The sequence below is a fragment of the Planococcus citri genome, chromosome 2, assembly GCF_950023065.1.
Source record: "Planococcus citri chromosome 2, ihPlaCitr1.1, whole genome shotgun sequence".
NCBI lineage: Eukaryota > Metazoa > Arthropoda > Insecta > Hemiptera > Pseudococcidae > Planococcus > Planococcus citri.
Genome location: NC_088678.1, coordinates 72,115,415 through 72,136,186, shown reverse-complemented (window position 1 = coordinate 72,136,186; position 20,772 = coordinate 72,115,415). Strand labels below are relative to the sequence as shown.

General features: G+C 37.6%; 2 protein-coding genes across 2 annotated transcripts; one reads left to right on the top strand and one right to left on the bottom strand.

Moving 5' to 3' along the window:
* The first annotated feature begins 9,032 nt into the window (after positions 1-9,032).
* Positions 9,033-10,189, top strand: LOC135834150 (putative nuclease HARBI1). The gene is made up of 2 exons (XM_065347990.1): positions 9,033-9,296; positions 9,373-10,189. The coding sequence occupies exons 1-2, from the start codon at positions 9,034-9,036 to the stop codon at positions 10,187-10,189; spliced, it is 1,080 nt and encodes a 359-aa protein (XP_065204062.1). The 5' UTR covers position 9,033.
* A 4,241-nt stretch (positions 10,190-14,430) lies between these two features.
* On the bottom strand, positions 14,431-15,474 carry LOC135834149 (uncharacterized protein DDB_G0283357-like). Its single transcript, XM_065347988.1, has one exon. The coding sequence runs from the start codon at positions 15,472-15,474 to the stop codon at positions 14,431-14,433; it is 1,044 nt and encodes a 347-aa protein (XP_065204060.1).
* Between the last annotated feature and the right edge of the window lie 5,298 nt (positions 15,475-20,772).

Genomic DNA, 20,772 nt, shown 5'->3' with positions numbered 1-20,772 from the left:
CAGATGATGAAATATTTATGCATTTGCATGTTTGTCAGTTTTCAAAACAATACGACTGCGAAGGTGTAGGTATGTAGTTTAAAAATTAATAACCTTGTTTTGTACAAATATTTCGACACCTTTGAAATACAAGTAGGTACTTAACTATTAACTATCATACTGTACCTATCGCCGGCCAGTGGTTTTGAACAAGGTAGGAAGAACTTTGAAAACCTGTGGTCACCACCCACCTGCCCACCCAACATCACGACCCTCTCTCATCATACAATTTTTTTTCAGGAAATGCAATTTTTTTATAACGTATGTTTACCTACATAGTTTGGTGTATGTTATACCTACTTATTAGAGCGGATTCGAAAACAAAATCGCCAATTTTTAAGTACGAACTTCGAAAACACGTGGCCACCACCCACCTACCCACCCAACATCACGACCTTCTCTCGCCATACAATTTTTTTTCAGGAAATGAAATTTTTTTATAACGTATACTTACCTACATAGTTTGGTGTATGTTATACCTACTTATTAGAGCGGATTCGAAAACAAAATCGCCAATTTTTAAGTACCTATTATGCTTTACAAAAAATTTAATGACGAATGAGGCGACCATTAAAAAAAAATAAAGTGAAACATCTTATAGTCGGGATGCCAGCATGAGGACCTACTGCATTCCCTTCCCCCATCGATCCTACAGGACATTTTTTTCCTAAAGGCGGAGGGGGGGTCCTGAGGAACATTTCTAGCCCTTGTCCTCAAAATAAAAATGACCCTATACTTACAAAATGGCGGCCATTTTGATTGACAGGTAAGCCAAAATCGCAGATTTTGCGTTCCAACATATGGTATAACTTGCACAACATTTTTCAAACTGTACAAAGGTAGATCAAAAGAGCTAGAAAAAATTGATCACCTGTCGAAATTTCAAGTGGTGAATTTTTGAAAATCAAATTTTGGCCAAAAATGAGGGAAAAAATAAAAATTTTATCAAATTGACCAATAAAGCTGAAATTTGGAATATACCCTATTTTCAACCTGCCAAATCGATTGGAAACGGTTTCAGCCCGTTTTGAGCAGTTCTGGAGCCTCCGGCAGATTTTTGAAATTGAAATTCCCACAAAATTTCATCAAATGGTGTTGGAAAGCCGAAATTTATTCCGCAAACCAATTTCAATGCGCTACGAAGTCGACTGCAGATGAATTTCAAGTAGTTTTGGAGCCTCCAGCGACCTTTTGAGAATTACTGGAGCCTCCAGTAAATTTTTGAAACTTGAAATTTCAACATAATTTCATCGCATGAAGTTGGAAAGCCGAAATTCACTTTGCACAGTCTAGGTCACATGCTAAAGCTGATTCGAACAAATTTTCTGTCATTTAAAAAAAAAAACGAAGAATCCAAAAAGGCACAGGAGGCTCCAAAATGGCTTGAACTCATTTGAAGTCATCTTCAGAGGATGTTAAAATCAGAGTGCAGAGTAAGAAATTTTGTGGAAATTTTAAGTTTTGAAAATTTGTCCGAATCAGCTTTAGCACGTATAGCTTACAGCGCAAAGTAAATTTCGACTTTCCAACTCCATGTGATGAAATTATGTTGAAATTTCAAGTTTCAAAAATCTACTGGATAGTACGGGTACCAAGTCTGTCTATCGTTTCAAAATCGCAAAAGAGTGGGACCGGAAAGATATACAATTTTCGCGATATTTCCTCGAAAGGCGATCATTTCCCGACCCCGAAACCACCATTACATTTTTGAGATCGAATTGCAAAACCGATTCAGGGGTTCTCAAAGTTGTGAAAATTGAGCACCTACGTTGCCATCTGTTTTGGCCAATAAATCCCATCCAAAAGGGGGTAAGGGGGTGCTTGTGGTCTCAAATAACTCGTATTGGATCACTCTTGAAATATCTACCCATGACCGCTCTCATTTAGTGATACCCCACATTTCAGTGGTTCCCAAAGTTGAACTTTTGTATTCCAAATTTTTAAAGTCACGCATTCAAACGAATATTGTCAGTAAATAAATTTAGCAATCAAAAACTAGTCCAGATAAAAAGTTGCGAAATTTTACGACGATTTCAAAAATGTGTCATTTTTTTTCTTAGCATTGATAGGGGCCGAGTTGAGGGGGTTGGAACGTCAAAAAACGTGATGTAACAATAGTCTAGTAACTTAAGCAAAAAAATAGGGGGTATCGTGAATCTGTAGGTGGCAAGCTGATTTTTGGTATACTGGTCCATTTTGATGGCCTGAAAAAGAATCCGAGGAGTCCCCTGCTGTCCCGGCTGAGCTTTCCCCTAAATTGTGGATCTTAGCCCCCCAAAATTGGTCGCCATAATGTTGATGGTTAATATTGATTGTAGTACCTTCAATCGTTCCAAAATAGTACAGGGGGTGGTTTTCTTTGTTTTTCTGAGGTACAGAGCGGAGCACAATGTCATCCCGCCCCCTCCTCCCCCTTCACTATTCAGTTATTTGCCTATATACGCATGTGAGATGAATTGAAATGCACTAAAAAATGTAAAATTGTCGAATGGAATGTTGATACGAGTTTCAAATACCAGTTTTAGCGTATTGTGACCACTTCTCCCCCTTTGCGGATCCTAGCCCCCCCCCAAAATCGGTTTTTGACCAATATATCGAAAAGTATCGAGTCCAGCTCAAAAATGGTTAGGACGAATGATGTTCTACATCTAATTTCTCATCAGATGATCCATTGATCAATTTTCCAGTCCCAAGGGGGTTGGACCTACCCCTTCTGACCTCTCACCATTCAATTATTTGCCAATATACGTATATGAGGTGAATTGAAATTTACTTGAAAAAATGTAAAAATGACGAATGGAGAGTTAATACGAGTTTTAAACGTATCGTGAACAATTCTCCCCCTTTTTGTTTTACAAGCTCCCAAAACTTTTTCATACCTCTGAAGTGGAGTGAACCTAAATCATCGAATACCTATGTACCTTCTCGTTCCTATACTTTTCAAGTCTGTGTGTATGAAATTTCCAATTCAATCGCCAATAGGCAAAGTAAAACTTTGAGATTAGGTAATTTTATAAATTAGATGCATTAAAAAATTTCAAAATTTGATTGTAAATTCAATCAATGAAAAATGGAAACGGGTAACGCGAGAGAGGTGGGCGATGCAGCATCGTGTCCCTAGTTTAATTCTGAACCAAAATGCCAAGTTTCGCTGTGCTTATGCGATATGCTCGTGTTTCAAGTGTGTTAGAATGAATGGTACTTTTGGAAGTTGGTCGGTGGAGCGAGCAATGAATTCTTTGAGCATTCACAGCGCTTATTTCACACCAATTTTTGAAAATCTGAGCTTCTAAACAGTGGTACTGACTCTCGGAAAATTGCAATTTTGGTTCAGGATTGAACATGAAACACAATGCTGTATCTCCCATATCTCTGCTGTTACTTGTATCAAAGTGATGGGTTTGGAGGACTTGATTTTTGGTAGCCCCTCGTAGGGAAAAAATCTGAGATCTGGTCACAAGTTGAGCTTTCTCAGGTTTGGGTACGATTTCGAATCTGTACATACGAAAAGGTATTTTTCAGCCCAAAATTTTTCAAAAACTCAGTTGAGCTACAGACAATTTCTAAAGTTGCAGCCCAATCGCATTTTTTGATCCTTTTTCCACAATTCCATTTGTCATTTTTACATTTTGTTAAGTAAATTTCAATTCACCTCATATACGTATATTGGCAAATAATTGAAAGGTGAGAGATCAGAAGGGGTAGGTCCAACCCCCTTGGGACTGGAAAATTGATCAATGGATCATCTGATGAGAAATTAGATGTAGAACATCATTCGTCCTAACCATTTTTGAGCTGGACTCATACTTTTCGATATATTGGTCAAAAACCGATTTGGGGGGGGGGGCTAAGATCCGCAAAGGGGGAGAAGTGGTCACAATACGCTAAAACTGGTATTTGAAACTCGTATCAACATTCCATTCGACAATTTTACATTTTTTAGTGCATTTCAATTCATCTCACGTGCGTGTGAAGGGGGAGGAGGGGGCGGGGTGACATTGTGCTCCGCTCTGTACCTCAGAAAAACAAAGAAAACCACCCCCTGTACTATTTTGAAACGATTGAAGGTACTACAATCAATATTAACCATCAACATTATAGCGACCAATTTTGGGGGGCTAAGATCCACAATTTAGGGGAAAGCTCAGCCGGGACAGCAGGGGACTCCTCGGATTCGTTTTCAGGCCATCAAAATGGACCAGTATACCAAAAATCAGCTTGCCACCTACAGATTCACGATACCTCCTATTTTTTTGCTTAAGTTACTAGACTATTGTTACATCACGTTTTTTGAGTTTCATAAAAATCTATGCCAGGTCTCTGCAGAAAACCTCTCGCAACTAAATGAGCTCAATACACGCCTGTAGGTTTCTTTTTGAATACCCAAGTAGAGTAAATAATACACGCATTCATAGGCATATCAACAACCTTAAAAACATTGCGTTTTTCCATAGCTGCTAATTCGTGATTAATTGCAGCACGCCAATGATCACTCTCTGCCGAATTAATCGCAGACTCATAGGAAAGTTCAGAGGACAAAGCATATACGGTCTCAGCTGATAGAGCACACAAATTTAATTCGTAATCATTTAGGTAGGTAGGTAACCTAGTTGCTCGAGTAGGACGACAGATAGGATCGGGTAAAATAGATTCAACTTTAGGTACCGGTTTATTGGATGTTTTATTGTTGGATACACTATCACCATTGTTAGAACTGGTGCTCGGAGTTGAATTATCAGGTAAAGAATTGGTACTACAAGGGGATAGAATATCGACAGAATTTGACATGTACATGCGAGATTCATTGAAGTGTACATCACTTGAATTTATTACCTTGTTTTCCGAAAAATCAAAGAATAAATAACCATTCGGAGCATATCCAACAAAACAACATTTGCGACTTTTGTCGTCCAATTTTGATGTGCGTCTCACATCAGGTATCCTAACAAAAGCAACACAACCAAAGGTCTTCAATTTAGAACAATCAGGTGAAAAACCAAACCATAACTCAGCAGGTACTCCATTTTCTCGTGGAATACGATTCAAGGCATAAACAACAGACCTCAAAGCAAATTAGCAAAAGGCCAAAAATTTTTACTCAAACCGGATGAACATAAAGAAGCGCGAGCACGTTTGCACAATGTTCGATTCAAACGTTCAGATTTGCCATTACTTTCAGGCAAATAGGCAGTTGTATACTCGATAAAAATTCCTCTATCTGAACAAAAATTTTTAAATTCACCTGAGGTGTATTCGCCACCATTATCGCATCGGAGACGTTTTATTTTTCGATTGCACTGATTTTCGACTAAATTTACATAATCTTTAAATTTTTGAAACGTCTCTGATTTATTTTTCATAACAAAAACGTAAATAAATTCGCTGAATTCGTCAATAAAAGTAACGAAATATTTTTCTGGAATAGGGGAATTTGTTATTTCGCAAACATCACTATGTACCCTATAAAGCAACGATTTTGCGTGATTTTTACCATTTCCCTGAGAAATACGAGGTCTACGAGTCTGTTTGGACACAATACAAGGATCACACCTAATAAAAGATCTCATAATATCGTTATTGTAAATACCAGCCTTTGCAATCGAAGACATTTCACGTTCACCTGAATGACCAAAACGAAGATGCCATAAATTTGCATCTGACAAGATAGCAGGTGATGCCAATATAGGAATAGGATTAGGGCTAGGAGGAGGTGGTGGTAACACAGGTGGTTGACATAACGTAAATTTAATAATATACAATTCGTTAACAGAATTCGCAATAGCGAGAATATCATTATTTGACATAATTTTGGCTTTACCATCCTTAAATAAAATACTTAGGCCTGATTTTTCAATACAGCGAACAGAGAACAGATTATGCATCAATTTAGGCACTAATAAAACATTATCAAAACGACATAAATTTCCATTTTCGGTTTTCAGAAAAATAGAACCTACTTTAGCTACATCTAAGCGTCTACCTTCTTCAGCAATTCTCACTGTCATAGGCACATCAGGTACTTTTGAATTACATAAAATATCTAAATTAACCATGTGTCGAGTTGCTCCACTATCTAAGGCACCTGTCACTTGATCAGAATTAGCAGGCATAATTAAATTTTCAATATTAAAATTTGCCACCAAATTAGCTACAGTTATCATAGAAAATTGCACATCTTCACTGGTGGCTATATGTGAATTTACAACACTTCCCTGCTTGTTTTTATTTTTGAGTTTATAGCAATCTGCCTTAACATGACCTACTCTTTTACAGTAATTACATTTTACCTTGCTAGTGTTATTAGAATACGTATGATTTTTATTACCACGACCTCGACGTCCTCCTCTGAACGAAGAAAAGAAAGCAGCTGATTGATTTTGCTGAGTGGATTTGGGTGACAAAGCATTTTGACTCGTTTTTGACTCAGTTTGCAAACTCGTACTTGGTTGAACAGCAGAATTCTGAGGTACTTTAAAATCCTTGAGTTTGGCGGAAACAGAATCCCAATCCAGATCTGAATCTGAGTTTTCGATGGGCATGGTGACGTGCATATATTCTGGAGGAAACGACTTGGCTAGTTTTATGATGGTACGACGCTGATTTATGGGCACATTTAAACCAAGCAACTGATTATAAATCGAACGATATTTAGAGATATAAAGGCACACATCATCGCCTAATGAAAATCGCATCTCGCTCAATTTAGTCTCCAATTCAATGACTTGTTGGTCAGTTTTATGGGAAAAATTCGCCTTTAATGAATCCCAGGCATTTTTGGGATATTTGCAACCTTGGATTATATGAAGCAGATCGTCATCCATGTGACTAACAATGGCATAGTAAGCTGAAACGTTGGACTTTTTCCAGGTGTCCGTCAGAGCATTTCCAGTTGGAACGGGATCGTCTATACAGGACTTGATGCCTAGTTTGGTAAAATATATTTCCATTCGGAATTTCCAAATCTCGTAATTTTGACCATTTAGTTTCATGATTCCGCTTTTATTTGTTTCTTCCTCCATAACAGTGAAAAGGGTTAAAAAAAATCGCAAAAACAACACCAAATCGTAACATAAACTTAGGCAACGAAATAACATGCCAAAAATTGGCCAAAGCGCGAAAAAAGACCCATAACCTGTTAAATAAACTACGCAGGTAACAGTAACAACGTATATTAATCATCTCATAAATCGTTGAGAAGTCTACGCTTCTCAAATACGATTGACAATCAGTGTTGCCACTTGATAACTAGATAATTGCGTAACAGACTGGAATCTTCCAGTTGAATTTACAGATTTTTCACAAACATTTTCGGTAGTTTTTGAACGGGAAATCGAACAACTCATGTAACGAAGACCCTGACTACAATATTAATTTCGTGAAATTACTCAAAACAAAACATCATTAAAAAATAAAAAGATTCATTTTTAAATTCGGTCGTTGATCCAGGAATGGTTCAACGAACCTACACGTAAATAATAACTTTGAGCTATGAGCTCAAACATCTATACCTAACGATGACAAAATCAATACAAATGCGAAATTTAATATTTCATAACGAAAACGACTTATACTCGAATACATATTTAACAGCCAACAATTTCAACGAAATTTCATCAATCAATAATCGACTAAATAGCCAATAGTTTCTATTACGCGATTTTACGAATACGAATTTATTTTTATTTAAATTAAAAAATAAAAGTTATCGAAAACTTAACGATATCGTTACAGTTATAAGACCAATTTTGCCAACACCCCACCATAAAAATATTTTTCCTAACATGAGTACCACTTAATAAAACGGAAAACTTGTTGCTTTTTTTATCACTACCGGTGTTTGTAAACACTACAATTAAAAATATTTTTACTACAAAATTTAAAACCTAAAAATCGACTCGAACAATTAAGCGCGATACAAAACTTTACATAATCTTTCAAAAATCGTACGTGTAGTGGCTTTAGTAAGTAAATCGGCCAATTGATCTATCGACGAAACCTTTTGAAGATAGATCACATTTTTTAAAATTGAATCTCGAATATGGTGATAACTGACATCGATATGTCTGGCACGTTTTGATTTGACCGTATTCGCAATGGCAATCGCTGCATTAGAATCGCAATACACAGGAATGGTGTCAATACGTACGTTTAGTTCGATCAACAAATTTCGCCAAGATAAAACTTCCTTTCCAGACGTACTTAACGCAACATACTCAGCCTCACACGACAAAAGACTCACGCAATTTTGTTTTTTGACAACCCAGTCGATAACGTTTCCATAATGCAAGACAAAAATACCAGACGTTGACTTCCTATCTAAACTATCACCGGCAAAATCAGAATCAACGAACACTCTTACAGAGTGTTTATCGATGAACTCAGGTACTACGTAAGTAAGTTTCACGTTTAACGTACTACGTAAATACCTTAATATACGTTTGCTGTACTCGAAACAGCTCCTTATTTGCCAAGTGCTGATATCTGCTTAGGAAGTTTACAGCGAAAGCAATATCAGGAAGTGTTCCCCTTGCTATGTAGCTTAAACTTCCTAAGAGACCTCTTACCTTAGTTTCGAAACATTTATCGAGCTTAAGATTAGTAATCTTTAAGTTCAGTTCTATCAGAGTGGAAATACTGTTCGAGTTAGACAGCCCGTATTCATTAACTAAGGGTCGCTATTACAATCGGTTGTTAGCAACGATTCATCAGTTAACGACTTGTTAGTTGTGCTGTGTGATATTACAATCCTAGGTTAGTGTGTAACACTCTGTTAGAACATATTTTTCCTAGCAGACGAATCTCTGTTGGTTAGAACACTGCTACGCGTCGGTTAGCATTACTATTGGTCCATTTGAAATCACGTGATGATGTGATTTTCAAAAATTTTGAGTTTCTTATCAGTGTTTGGTATTTATGAATGATAATTGTGATAGTTCTGTTTTGAAGTGCAAATATTTTTTCAAATTTGTCCCAAATTTTTACAATTTCTTGTTCATGATGGATAATATTAACGTAATAAACTACATTAATATCGATCGAGATGACAGTGATGATGAAAGCATCGATACAGACACGGATTTCTTTCAAATGGCTATACAAGTAGAATTTCCTAGAGCTGGGAAAGTCACACGTGAACGAATCGATTACTATAAAAGATACAGAGATAACGAATTTCTTCAGAAGTTCAGATTGAGTAAAAGAACTGCGAAATTCTTGACTGAACTCATTGAGAATAAAATTTCTTCTCCAACTACTAGGTAAAGTGCATTTTGTTGCTTACTTCAGTTAGATGTTGATTTTGTATGGTATCTACAATAATACTGTTTTTTATAGGAATGATGCGGTAACACCCAAGCAAAAAGTATTGCTTACACTGAGGTACTACGCCACTGGCTCATTCGTAGACGTTTGTGCTGAATTTGCCGGAGTTCATGAATCAACTGGTGGGAAAATAATAAAGGTGGTATCCGAAGCTATAGCTGAGCTTAGGCCAGAGTTCATATACATGCCGGAAACTGATGCAGATATGAAGCAGATTCGACAAGAATTCTTCAACATCGCTAAATTTCCCAGGTGCATTGGTGCTTTGGATTGCACCCATATAAAAATTCGTTCACCTGGTGGCAAAGAGCCGGAAATATTCAGAAACAGAAAAAACTATTTCTCTATCAATGTTCAGACAATCAGCGATGCTAAGCTGCGGATACAAAACATAGTTGCCAGGTGGCCTGGATCCAGTCACGATTCGCATATACTGAAAAGCTCTCGTATTCGACAACATTTTGAAAGTGGAAAATTCAATGACAATGTTTTGGTGGGTGACAGTGGTTACGCAATTCAGAAATATATAATAACTCCGCTACAGGATCCAAAGACTAAAGCTGAGATGTTATTCAATGAGGCCCAAATAGTGACTAGAAATCCTGTAGAACGATCTTATGGGGTGTGGAAGCGGAGATTTCCCATACTGAGCATCGGTATCAACCTTCGGTTGTCAACAGCGCTCGCCATCATTGTGGCTACAGCTGTTTTGCACAATATAGCTCTAAAGTTCGGCGACGCTGTCCCTCATCCTACTCGAGAACTTGAAGAGCTCATAAACATTCAAGAAGTGGAAAACATTCCTTTATCAACTGAAGGAAACACATAGACAGGTGTTGGCGAAATGTTCGGAAATTTCACCATCTTTAAAACAGTTTTAAAGCGATACCAAAAGCTCTACATGGAACTGCTCAAAAGTTCTCACAGTTGAGAAAATCATTCAAAAACCAACTGCTAGCGGTAAGTATTGAACTTTGAATTTGAATTACTCGAAGTCTAAATTTTCACGGAACACTACAGCAAAATATTTGTAATGTTATACTCTTCGAACTGGTTTTCATTTACATGTAGTATGAAAAAATTGGTGTACATAAGTATTCATTAAATTCGTCATTTTTCGGCGAAATGATAAAAAATTCACATCAATGGATAGGAAAAAAGTTTATCCAAACACGCAAACAAAAAAAATATTAAATTTTTTATACATAATTTTGAACTAAACAAAAAGCAGTGCTTTTACTGCTTTTTAAAACGTACGTACCATAGTCATCAGCGCATTCTTGCTCGGTAACCGTCTCATTTTTGTGTTCCTCTTCTACACGGCTCAAAATCTTTCCACTTTGCACATTGACTTTAACCTTCCCAGTTCCGATTTTAAGACTGCTCAAATTCATTTTATCGTCCACACCAACGTTCTGAATTCTCACTTTAAGATTGTTCGAAATGTTTTTATCTTTTGATTCTGAAGTAAATTGCAGGGGTAACGATCTGGGTTTCTTCAGCATCGTCGTCGTCGTAGTCGCGCTCCTTTACAGGAGATAGCGTATACTTCCATCTATATCAGCCGGTTTCTAGCGTATCTGATAGTTTCTTTCAGGGTCTTACAGGGAGAGTTGGCCGGTGAGTTTGTTGTTAACATCTCCGATCGTTTCCTCCCTCTTGTAGTTCTTCCTTGAATTTTCCCCTGTACCGCTAGCATGAAAATACCGTTTTCTCGTATTTTATGAGCTAGATACTTTAGCTTTCTGTTCTTTATATCTTCTACTACGACTTTCCGCTCCTCTCCTATTCTTGCTAATACTTCCTGGTTGGTGATGAAGTCCTTCCATGAGATCCGTAGTAGCCTTCGATAGCACCACATCTCAAAAGCAGATACTTTCTTCTCGCATTCTGCACTCATGGTCCATGTTTCACAGGAATACTTCAGAACGGTCCATACGTAGCATCGCATAATTCTCTTTCTCAGAGCTAGACTCATCGTTCGATTTCCCAGCACATTGGCTAGGTTGTTAAAGGCGCTTTTTGCCATTCCAATCCGTGATTTATGATTGACTGGAAAATAAATGAAATTACATACAATAACATAATAAAGGAACCAAGGAATAGATGCAGTGCCGAATCAAAGTTGAATAAGTAGTTACTTCTTTTAGCATTTTTTCCAACTACTTTTGAAGTATTCGTGATTTGAGAGGTGGAAGTGGAGGCGATTTCTTTAGAAGGTGTTTTCCAAGTTTGCACTGAAGTGTCAACGGGAGAAGGTTCATCAACTAATTGTTCATTGTCATATTCGTCATCATCCTCTTCAATTATATAACCATCAATTCCTAAAAAGTATATTATGTATCATGTTACATGTACGTGATCAATAACATTAACTAACCAATGGAAATGTGAATAATTTACCTGTATCATCATCATAAGGAGATTCTAATCCAGTGGCCCTTGCTCCCATCTGTCCCATGATTTGCTGTTCTATGGGATCCAAATTTTCAAATTCGCACTGACCACCTCCTGTTATTTTGGGGGTTCGTTTTGTGGCAGCAACCTTCCTTTGGGCTTCTTTCCAAGCTGCTGTGTACTCGTCCCTCAAGTCCATAGCCCCAAATTCAACATCGGATCCGGATGAACTATTGAAATCCAATTCAACTTTCTCCCAAAATTCAATATTTCTCCTGCAAAGAACAATTGATAAGAATAGTTCACAAATTGAAAAATTATAAGCATCAATCATTTACCAGTCTACTTACATCACTTCGTTATCTTCAGCTGCGTCTAGGTACTCACTTACTATGTGATTCAACAATTCCATATCACTTGTTGATAGTAATGAGACTCTAGCTTTAGGGGATGTTTTCATACGCGAATTTTTTGGTTTTAATACTTTAACTTTGGCCTCCACATTCTTCAAATTGATGTTTTTTTCGGTGGCTTTCCTCATCATGTTGGTCACTTTTTGTTTAAGTGATGAGGCTGGTCTGTAATAATTGTGTACTGGATCAGAATTGAACTCCGATGCAATTTGCTCCCACGTTTCTTCTTTTTTACTGCAAAAGCAAGAAAAACACAAACCAATGAATACATTTATTATCAGTTTGAAATGAATAATTAAATAATTATATGCTTACAAATTATTTTCGTGATCAGTTTTCTTGCACTGGATTATACTCCAGTGCTTCTTTGCTAGCTCCCACAACTTCTGCTTCTCACTATTGGTAAAATCTGGTCCGCGATCACGTTTATTCATTTTTGAAAAATTACAAGGATTCAACAAACACCAGCAAATGTAATGGAAATCACGAAAAATTTTAATCAACTTCATTAATTTTTTTATCATCAAAAAATACCGCCAAATCACAAAAAACTTTGTTGGCATTAGGCACAAATCAGACTACAGCTCAAGCAAAATCACAGAAAACTCTGGTTTGCTAGCAATTACATGGAATTTGTTTGTAATAGTGAATTTGAGGTAACACAGTGTTAGGTATTAACCAGTGTGTTACATAACCAATCCTCTAACAACCGATTGTAATAGCGACCCTAACTGTTTGATATACGTATTTTGATGAATTTCTAACTGATTTTTACTTCTTTCAATTTCCATACCAATAAATTTCTTACATTGTTCAAGGTCTCGAATACCAAAACGTTTGTTCAACCGTTTAACCAACCACTCGATAAGAAGCAGAAGTATCAATCATACTACGGTCAACAAGAATTTCACCGCTACGTTCGGCTTCGCTCAACTCGTCTGGATTTACCCAAGACGAGCATCCAGGAGTCGGCTCTACCAAACTACGTACTTCTTGCTGAATCGTAGGTATGATTTCTACGTCACTGACACTAACCGTTACAGATGTTTTAAGCAAATGGTCATTGATAATATCGTGTATTTTTCTCGTTTCATCGACCTCTACACAACTCGAATTAGTAAATTTATTTCTTAAAACATCATATAAAACGTACCCTGTCTCTGTGAACCCAAGTAATACCATATCTATCGATTTTTCATCCGTCTTCTTTCTCTTTTCAGGCGGTACAAGAACTCGTGCTACGCTTCCAAACAATCTCACTCTCGATAAATCTGGCTTTCTGCGATTCCACAACTCGTATGGTGACAAATCATTTAGAGCAGAATGCGGTAAACGATTGTAAATGTAGTTTGCTGTGTATGCAGTGTAGAGCCAGAATTTATTCGTTAAACCACCTTCGTACAACAGAGCTCGCATTTTTTCTTGGATGGTTCGGAAGAAACGTTCGACGGTGCCATTATGCTGCTTTTCATAAGGCTCACTTTTCTGCATAGATATGCCCTTTTCGTCGACAAACTCTTTAAAGGTACCTCCGATAAATTCACTAGCGTTATCGCACCTGATACGCTTAACCTTCGTATTCCATAACGTTTCACTAATATTTACGAATTTTTTTAGGTAGGTACCTACTTCGGCTTTACTTCTCATTCCGAACGTTACTCCCCATCTCGTACAATCATCTACAAAGCCGATTAAATATTGCTCGCCTTCTAGTCCTTCAGTAATAGGACCCATTACATCTATATGAACAAGATCGAGCGGATTCGGATACCTATACCTAATTGAATCGTAGGTATGTTTCTTTTGTTTTGCTTTACAGCAAATTTGACATTGATTAAAAGGTGGGCAATCACATCCACGTAACTCAGGAATTTTATCTAGCACCGTCTTGCTCGTATGAGCCAAATGTCACCTTCACCTTTTAATTTATTCACTTTCGAGACATTAAAATTCTGATTTTTATTTTTCAGATTTACATCACTGTCGCTGCTCATACTGGTATTTCCTATACCTACACTTGAAACATTCGAGATTACACTTCCAGAATTATTACCTATACTCGTACTTGACTTATCTACGTTCGTGTCATCAGAAATTAATGCTACAGAAGAATTAACGCATGAATACAACAATGGAGGTATGTTTATTAAGAATTGTACTGTATACAGACTGTTGTCATTTAATAATAACTTCTATACAATGTTTCCAGAAGGATCGACAAGACACGGATTTTCGTCGAAATAAAAACGATACCCATTTTCTACGATCTTTGATACGGACAATAAACTGAAGATAAACTCGGTACGTAGAATACCTCATTAAGCCAGTAAACATTTCCATCTTCGGCTAATACTCTCAGACGTCCAACACCTTCCTTCATCAAGGAAACCTCACGATGAGCCGATTGTAACGTTTCTTTTACCTTCTTTTTATCGTGCAAGATTCCAGGATGTTTGAGGAAATGCGAAGTCGCACCACTATCGACGACAAATGTGACAAAGTTGACGCCGTTGTCGTCGTTGGTCTCAATATACGCATTCTCCTCACCCAAATTCAACGCTGTAGAGTTGCCTAGGAAATAATTACTCCCTATATTAACGTTATGCGCGTTTCCAAAATTAGATAACGCGACCGAATCACCGAAACCACGACCGTTTACACTCCATACAAAATTATCAACTACGTTTGAACTCCTACGACCAACATCTAACTCGATAATTTTTTCTTTTTTAGGAAAAACCGAAGAAAGACCTAACGCCAACAAAGGCCGAGGCCCGGACGAACCAGACAAACCAGACGTACCCGACGAATTACCGGACGTACTACCGTTACCACCGTTACGATTCAAGTCACCATTTTGAGGGCAGTTTCGACCGATATGCCCCGTTAAATTGCAACGATAACAAACGATAGCACTGCGAGGGTTGGTATCGTTCCTATAATTCCCTCCAGCGGACCTGCAACTCTTGGCCATATGGCCACGCTTGTGGCATTTGTAACAGGTACAATCTTTATTCTGTACAAAGCCACTACCGTTACTATTATCACTGGACGAATTTCCACTCGAATTACCCGAACTGTTCGAATTACTATTATAATTACGCGAGTTATTATTACGATTATTCTTACGTTTTTTAGCGTTACCGGACTGACCTTCGGCGGCAGCCATCGCAGATCCCGAATTTACTGAACTTTTGGACGTTGAAGGAGTCTTTGAAGCGTCTTCCATACTCAGCAATAAGCTCGATATCACCTTTGGATTGGGATCGCCTGTGGTGATGTGAACCAAACCTCTGGCTGTCATACGTACCGATTCATACCGAGGAGAATTCCCCAAGGCATTTATCAGGTACGTGTAGACCTTAGGAACTGACAGCTTCACATCCAGGCTTTCCAGATCGTTAACCAACGTGTAGAACGCTTCAAGAAACTCCTTCAGACTACGATATTGGTCGATCAAAATTTTTGATATTTTGGTTCGACCATCGATTATGGTGGCTTGGTTTTCCGCCTAGTAGAGGTTATTGAGCTCGGTCCAAAATATGTGAGGATCTTCGGTATCCTTCACCAAACGGAAAACGTTATCCGCCACATGCCTAATCAAAATTTCTAACGCTTTTGCTTTTTTACATAACGATAAATTATTTACCGACAATATCGCGGATTGAAGACCTTTCACGGATAAAATAAGCTTTATCTTTCTCTTCCAGGTAACGAACCCAGTTCCCCTGAAGACCATCGACTCAATAATGCGAGCATTGCCGGTTCCAAACATTTCGTCGTCGGACGAACTACTCGAAGACTCGTTACCGGATTCTAAATCGTCGTCAGATTCGTCGGAATCACTCTTGTCATCGTCGCTCAAATTACACGGATCGTCGTTGCCGGGTGGAGAAGGTGGAGGAGGTGGAGGAGCAGACGGATCACCGGATGGAGGAGAAGAACTTACAGGAATCGCCGAATCGTCAGTAATACCAGGAGGAATCTGCGAGTCGCCGGAACCAGCAGAACTAGGACCAGCTACACTTTCTGAATCGCCTACGGACTCAGATACGTATTTAGAAGTCGCGGTATTTTTTAATTTACCCGACTTCGTTTTACTTTCGTTCGATTTATTTTCAGGAAAACCCAAAAATACGGAGCTCGATTTACATTTACTTTCATCGTCGTCTACGTCGTCGCTGTTTACAACTTTACCGGACCGAAGATATGACAAGACCGTCGACATCTACTACACTTCGTCGAACCAAATTCGAATACCACCGAACACCGTAGCTACACAAGCCAACACAAACCAAAAACGTCGTCGGAGATTCCACACAGGAATACACGTCAAAATACAGAGCTTTTGAAAAAACCAAGCTCACGCTACCATGTAAGGGAAATCGAACAACACATGTAATGAAGACCCTGACTACAATATTAACTTCGTCAAATTACTCAAAACAAAACATCATTAAAAAATAAAAAGATTCATTTTTAAATTCGGTCGTTGATCCAGGAATGGTTCAACGAACCTACACGTAAATAATAACTTTGAGCTATGAGCTCGAACATCTATACCTAATGATGACAAAATCAATATAAACGCGAAATTTAATATTTCATAACGAAAACGACTTATACTCGAATACATATTTAACAGCCAACAATTTCAACGAAATTTCATCAATCAATAATCGACTAAATAGCCAATAGTTTCTATTACGCGATTTTACGAATACGAATTTATTTTTATTTAAATTAAAAAATAAAAGTTATCGAAAACTTAACGATACCATTACGGTTATAAGACCAATTTTGCCAACAGTTTTATCGAATTTATTCGTTTATAAACATTGAACAAATTTTTCCAGGATAAAGTTTTAAAAAATTTATTTGCCAGATAGCTTTTTAAGAGCTTTTTAGTTCGGGCGCCATTGTAAGGTCGGCCTTTTTACACGATAAATAACGACCCCAAGAGACAAATTCGCCTCAGAAATGAATTTTATTCATCAATGAAAAAAAAAAATCAATACAAATTTTAATACATATTCTACCCAGTGCTGTGAGAACAAACGAAAACGGGAATGGGAACGCCTAAAGAACGCTACTTTTTAAATTTCCTTCAAAGAACAAACGGACAATCACACAAATCTTCTTGAAGAGCGTTCTTACTCAAGAACGGTGACAATAAAATTGCGAGAACGGAACGGGAATGGGAACGGAGTGCTAATTTGGCGTTCTCAGATGTTCTTTCAGGGTCCTCTAATTACCTCCCAAAATTCTGAAAAATAGGGAAAAATAAGCTTTTTCCACAAACTTTTAGTTGTTTTATGGTACAATTGAAGAAAATGAAAAAATTTCCACCAAAAATTGCTTGGCTTGTACCACAGAACACTATTGAGAACGGGAACGGGAACACAGGAACGTGAATTCTGGAAATTTTTTTGAGAACTAGAACGGGAACGCTTCTGCTTATGGAGCAGAAGAACTAGGAACAGGATCGAGGTGTTGCATTTGGGAACAATAAGGAACAAAGAACGGCGTTCTTTATAGTGAGAACGAAGAACGGGAACGGGAACAAGCACTTCCGCGTTCTCACAGCACTGATTCTACTGTATCGCAAGGCCAGCTAAGACTTCCAAAATAACTCGAGTGACTTTAAGAACTGACTTTAATCGACTGAAACGATCGCATTTGCAATTTAAAACCTCAGTATCACCAATGGCCAATACCGTTAGCTTCCCAGTTTGGGTAAACTCCGATCTGCAAAGTTTACCACCAATGCACCATTAGACGACGCCGAAGTTACATTTCGTCGCCTAACAGTGAAATTTTTCCACGAATTTTTTTCCAAGTATTTCCCAGTTGTTTTTTTGACGGCGAAATCGTCGTCACAATAGATAAAAACAGAAATTTCCAGATTCATTATGAGAGCTTTCTTATCCATTTGATCTCTCAATATAATATCGGTTCGCCAAAAGTATTTCACACTTTCAGGATACAAAGTTACTACTGCTTTTGCATCAAGAGACGCGTCTGATGTTCGATAAATGTTCTGTAAAAAAAAAAAAAAGAAATATGTTGAAATAATTTCTACAAATTATATTTATTTTGAATTTTGTACTATTGTACTCAAATTTGTACTTTTTTTTACTGATGGAACTTCGAATTTGAGTGTGACATGATCGAAAAACGGAGTCCATATTTGATTCTTCATGTAAATAGTTTCTTTCAAATCTTTAATAAACTTCCATCTTTGAAAATTTTCACAATCGGATATTTCATATGAACATCTGTATATAATGACTTCGATCTTCATGTTATAAGAAAGAAAATTCACGTTTAGGTACCTATTTGCTTATTTTCCCTATTAATTACCAGGTAGAAATAAACCTACACTTCTGACATGGAAATCTTTCGTGATATTCACTGCGCCTGCCAACTTATGTTCTCGTTTATCTTGGTATATTCTTAGTTCAGACAAATAAGCGCCTCCAGTTTTGAAATCAGATGCTTGCGGTAGTTGTGGTAACATTTAGTTTCACCCTAGGCCGCTAGGAGAATGAAACACCATTTTTCGGCGGAGTTGCCAGTATTGTCAGTTGATAGTATTTGCTGATGCTAAGGTACTCCCTGCATGGGTGTTGGTTTTAGACAGAATGCATCCAATCGTGCAAATATCAATAACTTCCCTGCAAACAGAAGAGTATTGATTTTTTGAATTTTTTTTCTCATAATATTCTGATTAGTGGAGGCAAATTAGCATCATATTTCAAAAATAAAAACATTTTTGGATACCCAAGCTTTTATGATGAAAAATTGTCAAGGGTGGTCCCCTGAATAATTCCTGAGAACTACCACCTCACAGACCCCCCCCTAACTTTTTTATGGTGGGTTGAACCCCCCAAAATGGTTTTTTTGAATTTTTATCCTCAGGGGTTGATTTTACATCGTATGTAGCTCTATTTTTGAATTCTAAGTCAAATTTCTGATCTAGTGATTTATCAACTGTCCTTCTACCCCCCAAGGGGGTGGGGCTAGAACCATTCAAATTTGATGGGGTTTTTAAAAAACACAAAAAGGCTATCGGCGCATAAGAGGGGTGGAATGGCTCAGGAGAGCGTTCGGGTTGATACTAGCATGGAAGGTGGTACCATCGAGAAACTACCGCGTGAAAAATTTCAGATCGACACCACCTCCCCTTTTTGGGGAACCCTCCTTTTCTGAAATTTCATTAACACTTTTCTCAGCCCCATATTAACCGATTTTGAAAAATTTTCAGAATGTTATGTATCCTTGATAGGTATCCCCACAAAAATTTTCAACCCCCTCCATCCATATTTACCTTTCAAAATAGCGTTTTCAGCTCATTTCATGCTTTTTAACAATATTAAAATTTGAGGGGGCCAAGTGCTCTGGAGAGGGCTAGATGAGTGTAGCAAAAAATCTGACGTCATATTTGTACTCAGTGGTATCGAATCATAAGAAAACGACACCCTACTTATTAATACTTAGTGATTTCCCCAAAATTCCCATTTTATCCCAACCCTCCCTAAAACTCATTTTTACAGAGTAAATATGAAAGGGGGTTGGAAGTTTTTGAGGGAATACCTACTAAGGATGTATATAACATAGGTACTGAAAAATTTTCAAAATCGTTTAATATGGGGCTGAGAAAAAAGTTATTGAAATTTCAGAAAAGGGGGGTTCCCCAAAAAAGGGAGGTGGTGTCGATCTGAAACTTTTCACGCAGTATTTTCTTGATGGTACCCACCTTCCATGCTAGTATCAACCCGAACGCACTCGGGGGCCATTTCACCCCTCTTATGCACCGATAGCGCGATAGCCTTTTTGTGTTTTTTAGAAACCCTCTCAAATTTGAATGGTTCTAGCCCCACCCCCTTGGGGGGTAGAGGGACAGTTGATAAATCACTCACTAGATCAGAAATTTGACGTAGAATTCAAAAATAGAGCTACATTCGATGTAAAATCAACCCCTGAGGATAAAAATTCAAAAAAATCATTTTGGGGGGGTTCAACCCCCCATAAAAAAGTTAGCGGGGGGTCTGTGAGGTGGTAGTTCTCAGGAATTATTCAGGGGACCACCCTTGACAATTTTTCATCATAAAAGCTTGGGTAGCCAAAAATGTTTTTATTTTTGAAATATGATGCTAATTTGCCTCCACTAATCAGAATATTATGAGAAAAAAAATTCAAAAAATCAATACTTGTAATAGTATAGAGGAGAAAGACTAGTTAAGGTTGTGATTGTGATATTTATCGAGTATGAGAGAAATTCCTATAATTTTGTGTTAGGCTAATTCTAAGAAATATTCGTTAAGAGAGAAAATCTTTCTTGGACGCCTGCTTAGCTCAAGATGGAGAGACTTTAGTCAATCAAACTACACTATTCACTTAAGAACAATCCTTTAGCTACCTTTTAGGGTTCAATGAAATGATAACGAAAGGAGCATTTATGTACAATTATTTTAATCAAGAAATATATACACAAATGAGCAGATTATACCAAATAATTTACAAAGGGTCAAAACGTAAATTATTCTGTTTTGCCATGACGATACAATGGCATGCCTAACCGGCCAAGATTAGGCGGCAA